The sequence below is a fragment of the Etheostoma cragini genome, chromosome 14 (assembly GCF_013103735.1).
Source record: "Etheostoma cragini isolate CJK2018 chromosome 14, CSU_Ecrag_1.0, whole genome shotgun sequence".
Classification (NCBI taxonomy): Eukaryota; Metazoa; Chordata; class Actinopteri; order Perciformes; family Percidae; genus Etheostoma; species Etheostoma cragini.
This window is the reverse complement of record NC_048420.1, coordinates 13,587,392-13,600,190: the sequence shown is the minus strand read 5'-3', so window position 1 is coordinate 13,600,190 and position 12,799 is coordinate 13,587,392. Positions and strand designations below refer to the sequence as shown.

At 39.8% G+C, this 12,799-nt stretch overlaps 2 protein-coding genes across 6 annotated transcripts in view; both read left to right on the top strand.

Annotated features, from left to right (window-relative positions):
• si:dkeyp-120h9.1 (uncharacterized protein LOC566469 homolog) overlaps positions 1-5,455 on the top strand; it is a 27,560-nt gene extending 22,105 nt beyond the window's left edge. The window contains exon 14 of the mRNA XM_034892730.1: positions 5,444-5,455. The gene's annotated coding sequence lies outside the window, so the exon portion shown is untranslated. The remainder of the gene's footprint in view (positions 1-5,443) is intronic.
• Positions 1-12,799, top strand: part of ripor2 (RHO family interacting cell polarization regulator 2) — a 57,476-nt gene that overhangs the window by 404 nt on the left and 44,273 nt on the right. For 2 of the 5 annotated variants that reach the window (XM_034892724.1, XM_034892722.1), the window contains exon 1: positions 5,580-5,900. The exons of 1 other annotated variant lie outside the window; for it this stretch is intronic. In XM_034892724.1, the coding sequence (XP_034748615.1) occupies positions 5,822-5,900 (79 nt within the window). In that variant the 5' untranslated portion in view covers positions 5,580-5,821. Of the gene's footprint in view, positions 1-5,577; positions 5,901-12,799 lie in introns of those variants that run through there. 2 more of the 5 variants (XM_034892726.1, XM_034892728.1) reach the window with 2 other exon arrangements.

Sequence of the window (12,799 nt, the reverse complement as noted above, 5' to 3'; positions counted from 1 at the left end):
AGACAGTATATTCAAACAATTCTATGCTGCCTGTTTGCCCAAGTGGTGTCTGCCTGAATAATGTAAGAGAAACCGCTAAGAATCTGAGAAGTTTGAACAAAAAACGTTTAGATTCAGTACTATATCATTGATATTTTCCTTCTGTCAGGGACAGAACTGAGTGAGTGTACCTGGGGTACACTGTTGGAAAAGTGCACGAAAAATCTGCTGCCAGGGGCCAGATAAAAGCTAAAAGTAAAAATATCATTGATATTTTCCTTCTGTCAGAGACAGAACTGAGTGACATAATTTCCCCAAGCGGGAAACAGTAGAAGTGTTCTGAAACAATTACATTTCTTATCCTGCACTGTAACTTTTATGCTTGTGTTTTATGTGTCTATTTTGTTTTTATGTGTTTTATATGCTTATAATTTTTAACTGTTTGTACTTGTGTTTTATCTGTTAAACTGATTTTGTGTAAAGCACTTTGAATTGCCCTGTTGCTGAAATGTGCTAAACAAATAAAGCTGCCTTGCCTTGCCTTGCCTTGCCTACTAATTTGCAAGTTCCTATTCTGATGCTTTCTTGTTTGCACAGAATTTTTTTCTGATATGAGACCTCTGAATACAGGCATTCATGTTCAACCAACAGTTAGCTGTGTTGCTTGGTTTAATGCAGCAGCTATAACTTTTATTCAATATAACCATTCTTAGGTCTAATATTTGGATAAATTGGGTTTCACGCGCTCATTTGGGTGTAATTACGACCGTCTCTACTGTGCTATTACTTCTTGGAAGAAAGTAGAATCAAAATTCAGTGTGTAATCTCCAGTCTGTTGTTTCTTCCAGTATGAACAGTTTGCAGATATCTAGAAAAGATGTATGTGTGTGTGTCTGTGTGTGTGTGTGTGTGTGTGTGTGTGTCTACATGCATGAGTATGTGCAAGGTGGGCTGCAGTATGGTACATTATGGTTATCCTCTATCAGACACATGAATCCCCAGGCGTCGCGCACAAACACTAACTCACACATGTCCACCTCAAATGAGTTGGAGAGTGCCGTGGCAAATTGGATTTACCACACACGCCCTGATTATTGTAACCAGGGTAACCAGGCGCCCCTTCATAATTGTCCTATTTTGTCATCCTTCTTTGAAGGGAGAAAAAGAGGCAGAGGCCTAAATGAAGGGAATGATTTTGGTTTTTTGGTTTACTGTCTGTCTCTTTCTGTCTATTTCACCCATACCTTTCTGCCATGCTTTGGCAGAGCAAGTCACATTGACATCAATATGTTTTTCCAGTAATTTTTCCATCTGTCTCCCTAAACTTATCCCCCTGCTTGCCTCTCTGTGTATTTCATATCTCTGAGGAGACTGGACCTGGGGTGACAATAATATGCTGTAACAACACATTACTCAAGTTCCCTAATTTGTACGGGGTTCAAGTTCACGTTCTAGAATCCGGTTTCCACAGGATTTATGAATTGGCTTTTTGTGTTGCAGCAATATCCTTTTGTGTGACGGGTATATGTTCCATTTTTCATTTACACTTTTTTATAGGGATTTTTATAGTTTCAAGGCCTTTTTAATTGTTGCTTCAAAAATACATATTCTGCAGTCCTGTATAGAAATATGCTTTACACATGGACATAATTTGCTCTTGTTTTGTAATTATATCAGCAAGTATTATGCAAATATTATATATAAAATATTCTGGTCTGTTTACTCAATAGTGCAGCAGGGCTGTGGTCAGGTCATGAAAACAAAGTTTGTAATTTTTATAACTTAACTGCTTAATTATTTTGTTTCTAAATAATTAAGATTATGTTTCATCTAAACTGCTATCAATAACATTCTGGTGGTAAAATGTTAATAAATAAATAAATTAAATTAAATTAGCAAATAAAAAATACTTGAATCAGCCTACTAAATATGTTATATTTTAATTGTATATTTTAAATTTTGGTTTCTAAAACCCAGAAATGTCCAAAAGAAATCCAGCATGAACTCATTGATCTCAACTATAGTTGCAGCCCTGGAGTGCAACGGATAAAAATAACCTGCTGTGAACATTGATCATTTTCATGTAACGCATTTGAGACACAAGCAAGTAAGCCTAACTCTTTTCTAAACCAGGGGATTTTACAGGGAAATCAGGGAAAACTGGGGGAAAATATAAAAAAGGAAACATGACATGAGTTGTGTTTTGTTTGTGTATCCAAGCTAAGTTGCCATTGCTTTTATAATTCTGAAAAAAAAGTGTAATGAATATTTAATTCACTCTGCTGTATGTTGAGATGCTGTGGTTTTACGACACTTCCAGCTACCCTAGAAAGGTTAACAGTAAATAACGTCAGCATATCTAATTGTTTGGCTTAATAATAGAAGAGTACCATTGTCTGATGCTAATTACTTTCTCTAGTTTACTAGTATTTTATAGCCATTTTAGCATCTGTGCAAGAGGCTATGTACTTGCAAATTAGCTAGCACCATAATATTAGCCTGAATGCTAATGAGTTGCTGCTTCCATGCTAATAACGGATATTTTAGTTCACAGTACCAGGCGGCACACTGATGCATAATATCAGGGCCAGAGGAGCGAGTGTGTAGGAGGCTGAAGCCGCCCATTCAGCCTCCTGGGATACTTATCATCTGGCTTGTTTCAGAGCGCCATTGTTTGACCCCATTCAAACAACACTATTGTACCGAGCGGGTCTGATTGTGTTACTCCTTGCCATGCCAGTGTATGTGCGTGTGTGTGTGTTTGTGTGTGTTTCTGTGTGTGTTTTGGTGTCATTGTTAAGAATTATTATATGTGTGTGTGTGTGTGTGTGTCTGTGTGTGTGTGTGTGTGTGTGTGTGTGTGTGTGTGTGTGTGTGTGTGTTTGGCATTTGTGTTGCGCCCCAGCAGCATGCGTTTGCATTTCCCGAAGCAGGGGAACTCTGCTAGTGACAACAATGCATCCACTCATTGAAATGCAGCAGGGCAAATTCAGCCCAAACGTGACCCTGTTTTCTGGCACTGCTGCCTGTTAAGTAGCTCATAGTCAGAACCTGCTGCTGGGAGAGAGAAAAAAAGTTGTTGAAACGTCTGAATACCTGGATTTAAAACTTTACATAACTGACATTTTCAGTTTCCATTTTTTGCTAAGAATAACTCTGAGTTTAATATCAGAAATGTTTTGCACATAACTCATGATGGTCACCAGAACATGGGGATTAAAGCAGATAACAGATGGGAGTGGGACGTATCTGCATAAGAAAGTGGGCTTTGCTTTGCATCTTTATGGCTCTAAATTGTTTTGTCATGCAGTTTATTTCACCAATTTCTGTAATTTATGTTGCTGCTGGGAAAGTTACTCCTTTACTTTCATCAAATTTGATTAAAATCACTGATTTTAAGATGCATGTGCGCTTTTCTGCCAATTATTATTTGTGTGTGAACGTGTGTTCACATTCAGGCTGCAACTAACAAACAATCAACGTTTTAACTTTTTTCTTAATCATTTTGTTAAATGTCAGAAAAAATTATCATCAATTTCCAACAACATGTCAATGTATTGTCTACAAAATTCAAATGTTTAGTGTAAACCAGAAAATAACAGCAAATGTGCACTATGGAGAACCTGGGACCACTGTATTTTTTGTCTTTTTGAATTGAATAAAAAATGACTGTAAATGAAAAGATCAATTATAGGAATTGATATTCTACCAAGAGGCTATTGCACCACTTATAGGCTAAATCTAATAAACACACATGGCCGAACACCTAACTGTAGTCTATTTCTCACATCCTTCTCCTCAAAGAAATCCTCTCATCCTATACATTTGTCAACATCGCTGTTTACCCCACAAGTTACTTTTAGTGACATGTTCTCCATATGGATTCAGTCTGAATTGTCTGGACTAGCCTCAGTGAAAATGAGTTTGTCTCCAGGTCTGTTCCCTTGAGCTTTGGCCTTAAACGCAGGCGGTGGCAAGGGAGAGGGAGTCTAAAGGAAAAGTGATAATGAACTGACTTGAAGCCTAGTTTCTATTTTGGTTGGGAATTGGTTTGTGTAAATGGGGTGTGAGCCAGAGAAACTGCACAGCTAAGACAAATGGAGGCATGGTGTGTGACAGAGAAAGAAATTCTGTCTCTGGCTGGCTTTTTGACTTTTTTCAACTTAGAATAAAAATAAATTAAAAGGTCGAAAAGAGACAATACTGCATGCTCACAGTGATTTGGGACTGAATATGAAATGCTTGAGAGGTACTGGTGTGGGGTCTTATTGGTGTGGTGCAACTTTCTTAAAATGCTGAATAGAAACTATTTCTCACTGCCAATGACTGAATTACATTATTCGTTATAGATTACACTCATTTAGATTTAGTTTAGTTCACTAGATGCACCCAGTTTGCTTTGGATGTCCAGATGTACTAAACACGTCTCAATGGCTGAAGCTGAAGCTGTGGTCATTATATGTCCACAGCATATGCAAAGTTATCACAAGAGCATTTTTGCCAAGCCCATCACTTTGGTCCATGTTGAAACATGTGTTGATTGTCATGAAGTCATTCATTCATAAATCCGGTCCAATACGCAAAACTGTTGACATTCCCATCAGCCTCAGTTGTACTTTGTGTTCAGTGCAAATTAGCCAATGCTTGTCCTCAACAAAACAGGGAACAGAGTAAACATACATGCATTTGTTAGCATTGTCATGATGACAATTACTTTGTGTGCAATAAATATATACTAACTTTGCATATATTCTATGTGCAATACTGTGAATTCAATCATTCAGTCTGTCTGCTTATTATAATCAGCTTTTTACTGTTTACTGCTTTTTTACTGTTGACTTATTTATCATATCTTGCATTTCAACTGATGCCTCTTGTTATTGCTGCTATAGCATTGCAAATGTCCCTGCTGTGGGAGAAGTAAAGGATTATCCTATTTTATCTGTCATTGTGAGCATTGTAGCATTTAGCTCTGTGTGTGTGTGTGCGTGTGTGTGTGTGTGTGTGTGTGTGTATGTGTGTGTTTGTGTGTGTGTGTGTGTGTGTGTGTGTGTGTGTGTGTTTATTCTCTGCGTCCGCATCACTATGGAGACTTAGCAGCAGCAGATGACAGCAGACGTTATCAGCTCTGCTGAGGCCCACTCAATGTGGGGCAAGTGAAAAAATAGAGACAGAGCCATCAGTGTGGTCCCATGATTCCTAGTGAGCAGTGAAGGAAGGACAAGTAGAGCCACATCTCACACATGCCATGTCACGTACACACACAAACACACACACACACACACACACACACACACACACACACACACATTTTTACACGCTTTTTGCATGTCCTTGTTGGCTGAAAATACAGAATCTAATTATTCCTGGTAACCACCAGCCACTCAAGCTGACTCACTGTAGAGCATCATACTGTGCATATTGACACACACACATGCACACACCATTGACCCTCCCCTTACAGTACACACACACATGCACATACTTACTCATACAAGTGTTCTCCAAAAAGCACACTCTCACTTTAGCTTTGCACAGGATGTTATGAAATCAGCACTGTTGCTGAAACTTAGTGAAGGTTGCTGGTTGTCCACACACACACACACACACACACACACACACACACACACACACACACACACACACACATTCTCGTGCAGACAGCTGAATCTCAGTTCAGTCCTTTCTGCTACTCGAGCAAGGAGCCTGCCGGTGATCGCACTATTGCCTGAAGCGAAGAGGCCGAGTCGGCGTTGATTCAATTTTACAGCCCAGTCACTCTCTCTGAAGCTCCGATTAGTCAGCCGAGGGGGAGAGGAGAAGAAGAAGGAAAGGAATAGTGATGGCTGTGACCGACATTGCGGAGGACAACCTGGATGAGATGATGCGCGAAGAAGCGGAGGATGTCTTCTATGAGGATGGTAAGGCTTGCCAAGGGTCAGTTGTGAGGAGTGAAAGCAGGTGAGGGTTTACAGGTGGGCTGCAGGGCTGGTCGAGGAACACAGCCAAGTCAGACTGGTCTGTTGGTGACTTGTTGTTGTGATCAGGGTTAAGAAAAGAGCAACATGGTGGTTGAAGTGTGGCACAGAGGGATCTCTTTAGCTGTGTAGGTGGGGTTGTTTGCTGCATGGTTGAGTAGGCTCGGATACACACTGTTGCTTTCAGGTCACTACCAAAAATTGATTTGATTAAGAGAAAGAAAAGTGTCAGTTAAAGTCATATTCAGTAGTTGCAGTTATTGTAATAATTAGTGAATGTAACAAATCCTTGACTAATGAGAACACCCTGCTTTCTCTCTCCAGTTCTTAATTGCAGGAACTCTGTGCAGTTTGTTTATTGATTTTTCAACTTTTACCCTTTTTAGAAAGCACAGAGCAGCCGTGCCCTCTGCAATGTGGGCGTTCTTGTATAACAGGCAAACGTTTTAAGCAAGCATTACGCACCACAAGACAATCTTTTCAACATGCACTTTGTGTGAGTGTTTTTTTTTTATTTTAAAGCTAGCTGTGATCCTAACCTTTGCTCAGTTGGATCCTGAAAGAATGATGAGCAGTAAAGTTACAGCAGGACCTGCGTGGTGATCATTCAGAGGTTGAAGAGAAGGTTGTATAGTAATTGAATACTGTTCAATGTTTTTGCAGCCATTAAAATAGTTTTCTCTGACCATAATTATGGCTAAAGCATTATGGATTATAATTCTTCATAGATTGGCTCAGCACTTGCATATGTCACTCTGTGTTACAGCATTATTCTTTCTGTGTTTATAAGAGTACGCTACCAATGTAGCATTCCACTTTTATAATGTTGCTGGATTCACAATGGACAGTTTAAAAAATGTATGCGGCAGAATCAGAGATATTTATTTTTAATTCCAACTGGTGCAAACTATCATTTTTAAACTTTGTATTTAGTTTTCCAATGTGTAACTTAGTTACTGAGCTTTGCAGTTCTGATGGAAAGATTTTGTTATGATTTGACAAAGACAGGCTGGCTGTTTTTCTTCGTTTCCATTCCCTATGCCATGCTAAGCTAACAGGATGCTAGCTGTGGCCATATATTAAACTGACAGACATTAAAGTGGTTTTGATCATCTTATCCAACTCTCTCACACCAGTTTCAAAAAAGTTGACTACACTTGTTTTAAACCATGTTTGCAACACACAAACACACTCAGAGCTATGTGCTCTGCAATATATTATCTTTAAAATGCACAGAAACTGCTTACACTTCACACATTAACACTGGTACATTCATACATTTAAAGATACTTAAACTCCACGCAGGCTAGTGATCTGCAGCAGCTCCCCTGGATGATGAGTGGACAGTGAGCAGGAGGATATTCCCAGATATTGCATCATTTGGTGTGTAATGTATTTTAATGCCGCTACTGACCCACTTCTGTCTGAGATACACCAATGGCAATGTGATGTTCCCTTTGAACAACACAGCCAGGAGATGCGCAGCCAGATGACTCTCTGCAACAAACCGGCCAATCACAGCACACAGATTCATGTGGAGTTTGGCCAGCAGGCATCAGTGTGTTTATTTGAAGAAAGAGCTGAAGGTTGCAGAATATGCATCACTTACATTCTAATTTGCTCTTTGGGTTAGTGATGGAAATTATGCAATCTAAGTGTTCAAACTGTACTGTTGCTAAATGCAAATTTCCTACCACTGACCTATATTCTTTGAAAATCATTTGTTTCATTATTATTAGTAGACTTGCAAATCTTTGGCTTTTCTACCCACAAAATTAATATTAGGTGTAAAATGAACTCAGCTTAAAGTGTGGGGTGTGTGATTTTGTAAGAGTCGTGTAGTTTCCAACGTAGGGGTCTAAACCCCACAAGGGGTCGCAAGATAAATCTAAAGGGTTGCCCAGAAGATTACAGAGGCAATACATACATTTCAGATTATTTGGGGGGTTTTCCGCTGCAGATGTGCATTGTCCTGTGCAAAGTCTACAGCTTTACTTGAGTCTTTTTCTTTTTCTGCTACTAGTACTTTCTACTTCTACTCCCCTTCAGTACATCTTTCGGATGGTACTTTATACGTTTACTTAAATAACATTTTTAATACAGGATGTTTACTTGTAACAGAGTATTTTTATACTGTGGTATTAGTACTTTCACTTAAGTAAATGATCTGGATACTTCTTCCACCACTGGTTAAAATTTCACTCAAAACTACAAAAGTCGACCTCAAGTTGTATCTGAAACAGTAACGTTTAAAATGTGCAATATTTTGAAATCTTTCACTAGATAAGTGAAAACTTTGACCTGTTGGTGGTGCTAGATGAAAAGGGAGGGGCTCACTAGTGACACCATAAATATGAGTACTAGAATATTTCGTGGCAATCCATCCAAAGGTTGCTGAGATATTTCAGTTTGGACAAAAGTGGAGGATTGGTTACTACGCCATTCCAATAGAGGCACTGCACCACTGATCTTATGTGATGTACTTGTGCATTTTATGTTGTTTGCAATGTGGAAATATCCGTAAAATGCATGAATTAAAACAATAAGTGAAAGATTAAGACAAGAGGCCACAAAGCAAGTAACATCCCACGTTGAACTACAAGTACAAGCTTAACCAACATGTGGCATTGACTTCAGAGTGACTGTTAGAACAGTGGAGCGTATCAGATGTCTTTGCTGTCATCTCTACACTCCCAGAGACATTAGGTTGTACATGGCATGTATACTCTAGATGCTTTAGTGTGTCATTGTTTTGCTGCTGTGCTGCAAGCTGAATTATGACTAAAGAAGCTCTTATTTTAGTCAGCGGCAGAAATGTCAGAGTGCCTGAACAGAGTAGACACACAACCACAAGCGCACTTTCTCCCTCCCTCTTCCTGCCTTTCCTCCTCACCCACACTCTCAGTGAGTTCAGGTCGCATGAATTAGCAAAGAGCCGCTGTTAGCTCAGCTTAGTGGGAACAATGTGCTTTAGCTACACCCCTGCCAGCCTCAGTCAGTGCTTCCTCTTTTAAGTCAAAGCAGAAATAAATTATGAAGCAAAATTATATAAACATTAAATGCTTATACTGTACAGACATGTTGACACCAACAGCAATGCTTTCTTTCCTTGTTATCAGACTTTACCACACACATGCACATAACTATCAGAAACAAATGGCTACACACCAAATGAAAGTACACTGCAGCTTCATTGAGACCAAAATAAACACAGTTAACTCCTTCTTCCTTCAAAAGGCCTGATTTTGCTCTACTCTCCTCATGTGGTTTGAGATGGAGTGGCGGTGTGCAAAAACCAAGAACAGAAGAGTAGTGTGTCCCCAAGGAAGGCCGCAGTAGTTGCAATACAATCAATGGTACCTGCTCAACTTGCCTCGACTCGACTCGGCCGCGGTGCCCCGTCCTCCTTTTTCCATTGCAGATTAGTAGCCTACCGCCTCATGCGTGAGGTAAGCGTGGCTGGTCGTCAACAGGAAACTGCCGTGACCTAACGCGACACACACACACAACGTCGAAGGTGTGTTGCTTTTGATTATCGGCATGCGCCAGAAGACAAATTAGTTTCAAAAGAAGCTGGAGGCAGCAAATAAAAAATAAAAAAACACTGGCTAAACTGTTTAAACACGGTGGGGTTGTTCAGGACACCCCCGGTCTGTCGCCAGCTATGATGATGCAGTGAATAGTGAGGATTCTCTCCAACCAATCAGTAGTCAGCAGGTTTTCATGTCATCTTTTGGTATTGCCTCAGCTCGCTAGGAACCTCAACTGAGGTAGTACTTAAAAAAGTACGTCAGCAAGTGCCAGGGACTTTTTTGGTAATGGAAAACCAAAAGAGGCGAGTAGAGTCGAGGCGAGTCGAGTAGGTACCATGCAGTGGAAAAACGCGATAAATAAACCTGTGTTTGACTAACTGGGTAGGGTCAGAAAGCATGACAGAGCTGTCCGCAGTCACAAGTGAAGAGCTTGTAAAAAAGCACTCTGCATTACATTTACGCTCAAGAACCACATGAGAAATAACTTTTCCTTTGAATTTTATACGTGCTGTATGTTGCTGCTTTGCAGTTGTATGTGTGTTAAGATCTTAACCCCTTTTATTTAATATAGTTGTGACTTATGTGTTTAAATCCACTCTGATGCACAATGGTTTCGGATTGTTCCTGTTTGTTATGCAATAGGATGCATTCCCACTCCTACTCTGACTACTAATTACATGACAAAACCACAAATTGGTGGGCTCAACAGCTATTGTTTGTTTGTTTTTTAGTTTGTTTATTAAACCTTATTCTGGCACAATGGCATGTCAGTCACACAGATTTCATGGGAGTTTTCCATTCAGCCAATGTCTGCCACAGATTTTTTAGAATTTAGTAATCTCAACAATGTAGTTTTGTGAGGTGACACTACACCTGAATGGGATTAAGCTTTGATGTATTTTCACACCAGACTTTGCCAAAGGGCTTTTCTTTCATGTTCTCAGGTAAACAACACACAAGGAGGGAACAAATCAACAATGCAAAAGCATGACACAACATGCAGGCTTATTTTAAAGCAAGCATTCCACAAACACAATGTTTAGGTCTCATTTTCTCACTGCAAGAGCTTTTCTCACAGCAAGTGGTGGTTGTAGAAGGGCAGCATTCCTCTAATCTAAGACACAGGAGACACTAACACAGAGAAAAGTTACCTAGGCTATCTGAGCCACATACATTAACTGAAAAGTTAAAAGATTTTCAAGTCAGGCAAGACAACAACACATTAAACAGACGATCAACAACATTTTTTTGATTGATCAATGATTATTTAAGAAAATTATTATTATAACATTATTTTTACCACCATCTGACTACGGTTATGTAAGGTATCCCTAAAAGAACTGCTACCAAGTTATTCCTGGCTTCATGTATTTTTGCCCATTGTACAACTCAAAGAAACTTGAAGCTTTAGAGCTTAACTTTTTGATATTAATGAACGTCCGTTACATTCAAGCCATTGCCAAATGAGTTGCTACAAAGCTAATTTAGAGCTCCACACCACTCTCTCTGTATTTCTCAGTATGGCTATGTTCAGAAGATTGTGTCGTCTGGCTACTTCGAGTTCTAGTCAAGATAATTACCTCTTCTGAAGAGTCCATCGTGTTGTTTAATGTGTGTCCACCTTGGCTACTAGCAACTGTATGGAGGAAGCGTGCTGGTGCGATCACGTAGGGCTTGTATCATGTAGACGAGTGGACAGTTTTTGTTTTGTTTTTTTTTGTAAGATTATCTTTTGGGCATTTTAGGCCTTTAATGACAGGATAGCTGAAGAAGTGAAAGAAGAGAGAGAGGGGTATGACGTGCAGCAAAGGGACGCGGGTCGGAGTCAAACCTTGGCCTGCTGCATCGAGGAGTAAACCTCTGAGCTAACAGAGCACCCTCGTGGACAGTTTTGTTGTCATTTCTTAAAATTCCTCCTGGGGGTAACAGAAACTATGGACTGTAGCTTTAAGTAGATACAGAATAAAGTAAACTAAGATTTTTGAAGGAAAAAGTTTCGTGTTGACGTTGTTGTCATCTACAGTACCCTACATTTCATACATGGAGCGATTTTTCTGTCTTGTGATAGAAACAGATAGAAGTTCTCTTGCTTTGGTGGAGTTTGTTGTAAGAGATGCTATCAAGGTACTGTTAAAGTGTGTTTCATAGACTCAGCTCACTAGCAGGCTCAGATTTTTTTGTCTCTAGCGTCCACTGGCTGAGGGACCGTAGACCCCGCGCTGTTGCTGACAACCAGGCCGTAACCAGCTAACTAGCCTACAGCTGAATCTTTTCACAATGAGATGGCCATTTTGAAAACCAACTGATCAACATGATTCAGGTTGAAAAACACTGGTTTGTTTCTTGTATGTATCATAGCAACAGTTTGTAAATGCGGTTGCCCTTCATGCAGACGCAGCGCGTACATTCTATTTGGGTGTTTTGTTCAAGTGCAACTTTTTGGCCAAGACACAGGTGACGCAACAGTCGGCCATTGTTGCCGCCACTTCTTTGATGTCATTTTGGTGTGTCTGGGCTTCTAGAGTCAGGGGTTAGACAACACATTATGTCCATGAAAGCCTCTGCAAGTTTTGTACAAATAACTTGGTTTAACCAAGATGCAGAAACATAAATGGACTTGAAGTGTTATGGAACTACTGAGTGTAATTCATTTTTGACAAACTATGACATTTAATGTTTGCAGAGAGAAGTGGAGGCTTTGGTATTCAGTTTGGTCAGTCAGCATCTTCCACACTCAACTGTCGTATCTGCTGAGGAGTAACATAAGCAGGATGAGGTTTTTTATCTGGGTCATCTGGGGCAAAGAGTTTTGTTTGATTTTATTATCATTATTTAATTTAATTGATCGATGTTCATATTTACTCAAGGCAGTGTGTCAATATCAGCATGTCCTTCATTGAAATAATTAATACCTTTCTATCAAAGCATACGTATTTTCAGGTGCAAACCCTGACACTCTACTCCTATGCTACATGACTATGCTAACATATGTAGACTTCATGGATACCATGATCAAGCTAACTTATGCCACTCTCTCTGCTGCAGAGCACTGGTATCTGTGCTGAAGTTTTGCAATCCGACTGGGAAATAATTCGATCAGTGTTCATAATGCTTTCTGTCCACTTTTTATGAAAATTTAGTGGATGATAACATCATTCGGTGGAAGTACTGTCCACATCTGAGCTGCAGTGGACATATAGGGCAGGAGGGGCGGTGTTAGAGCCAAAGAGGTCAGTGCTAGAGGTTGGAGAATGATCTAAAACTGACTTGATCTACTTGCACTACTATAAAACACACACACACACACAC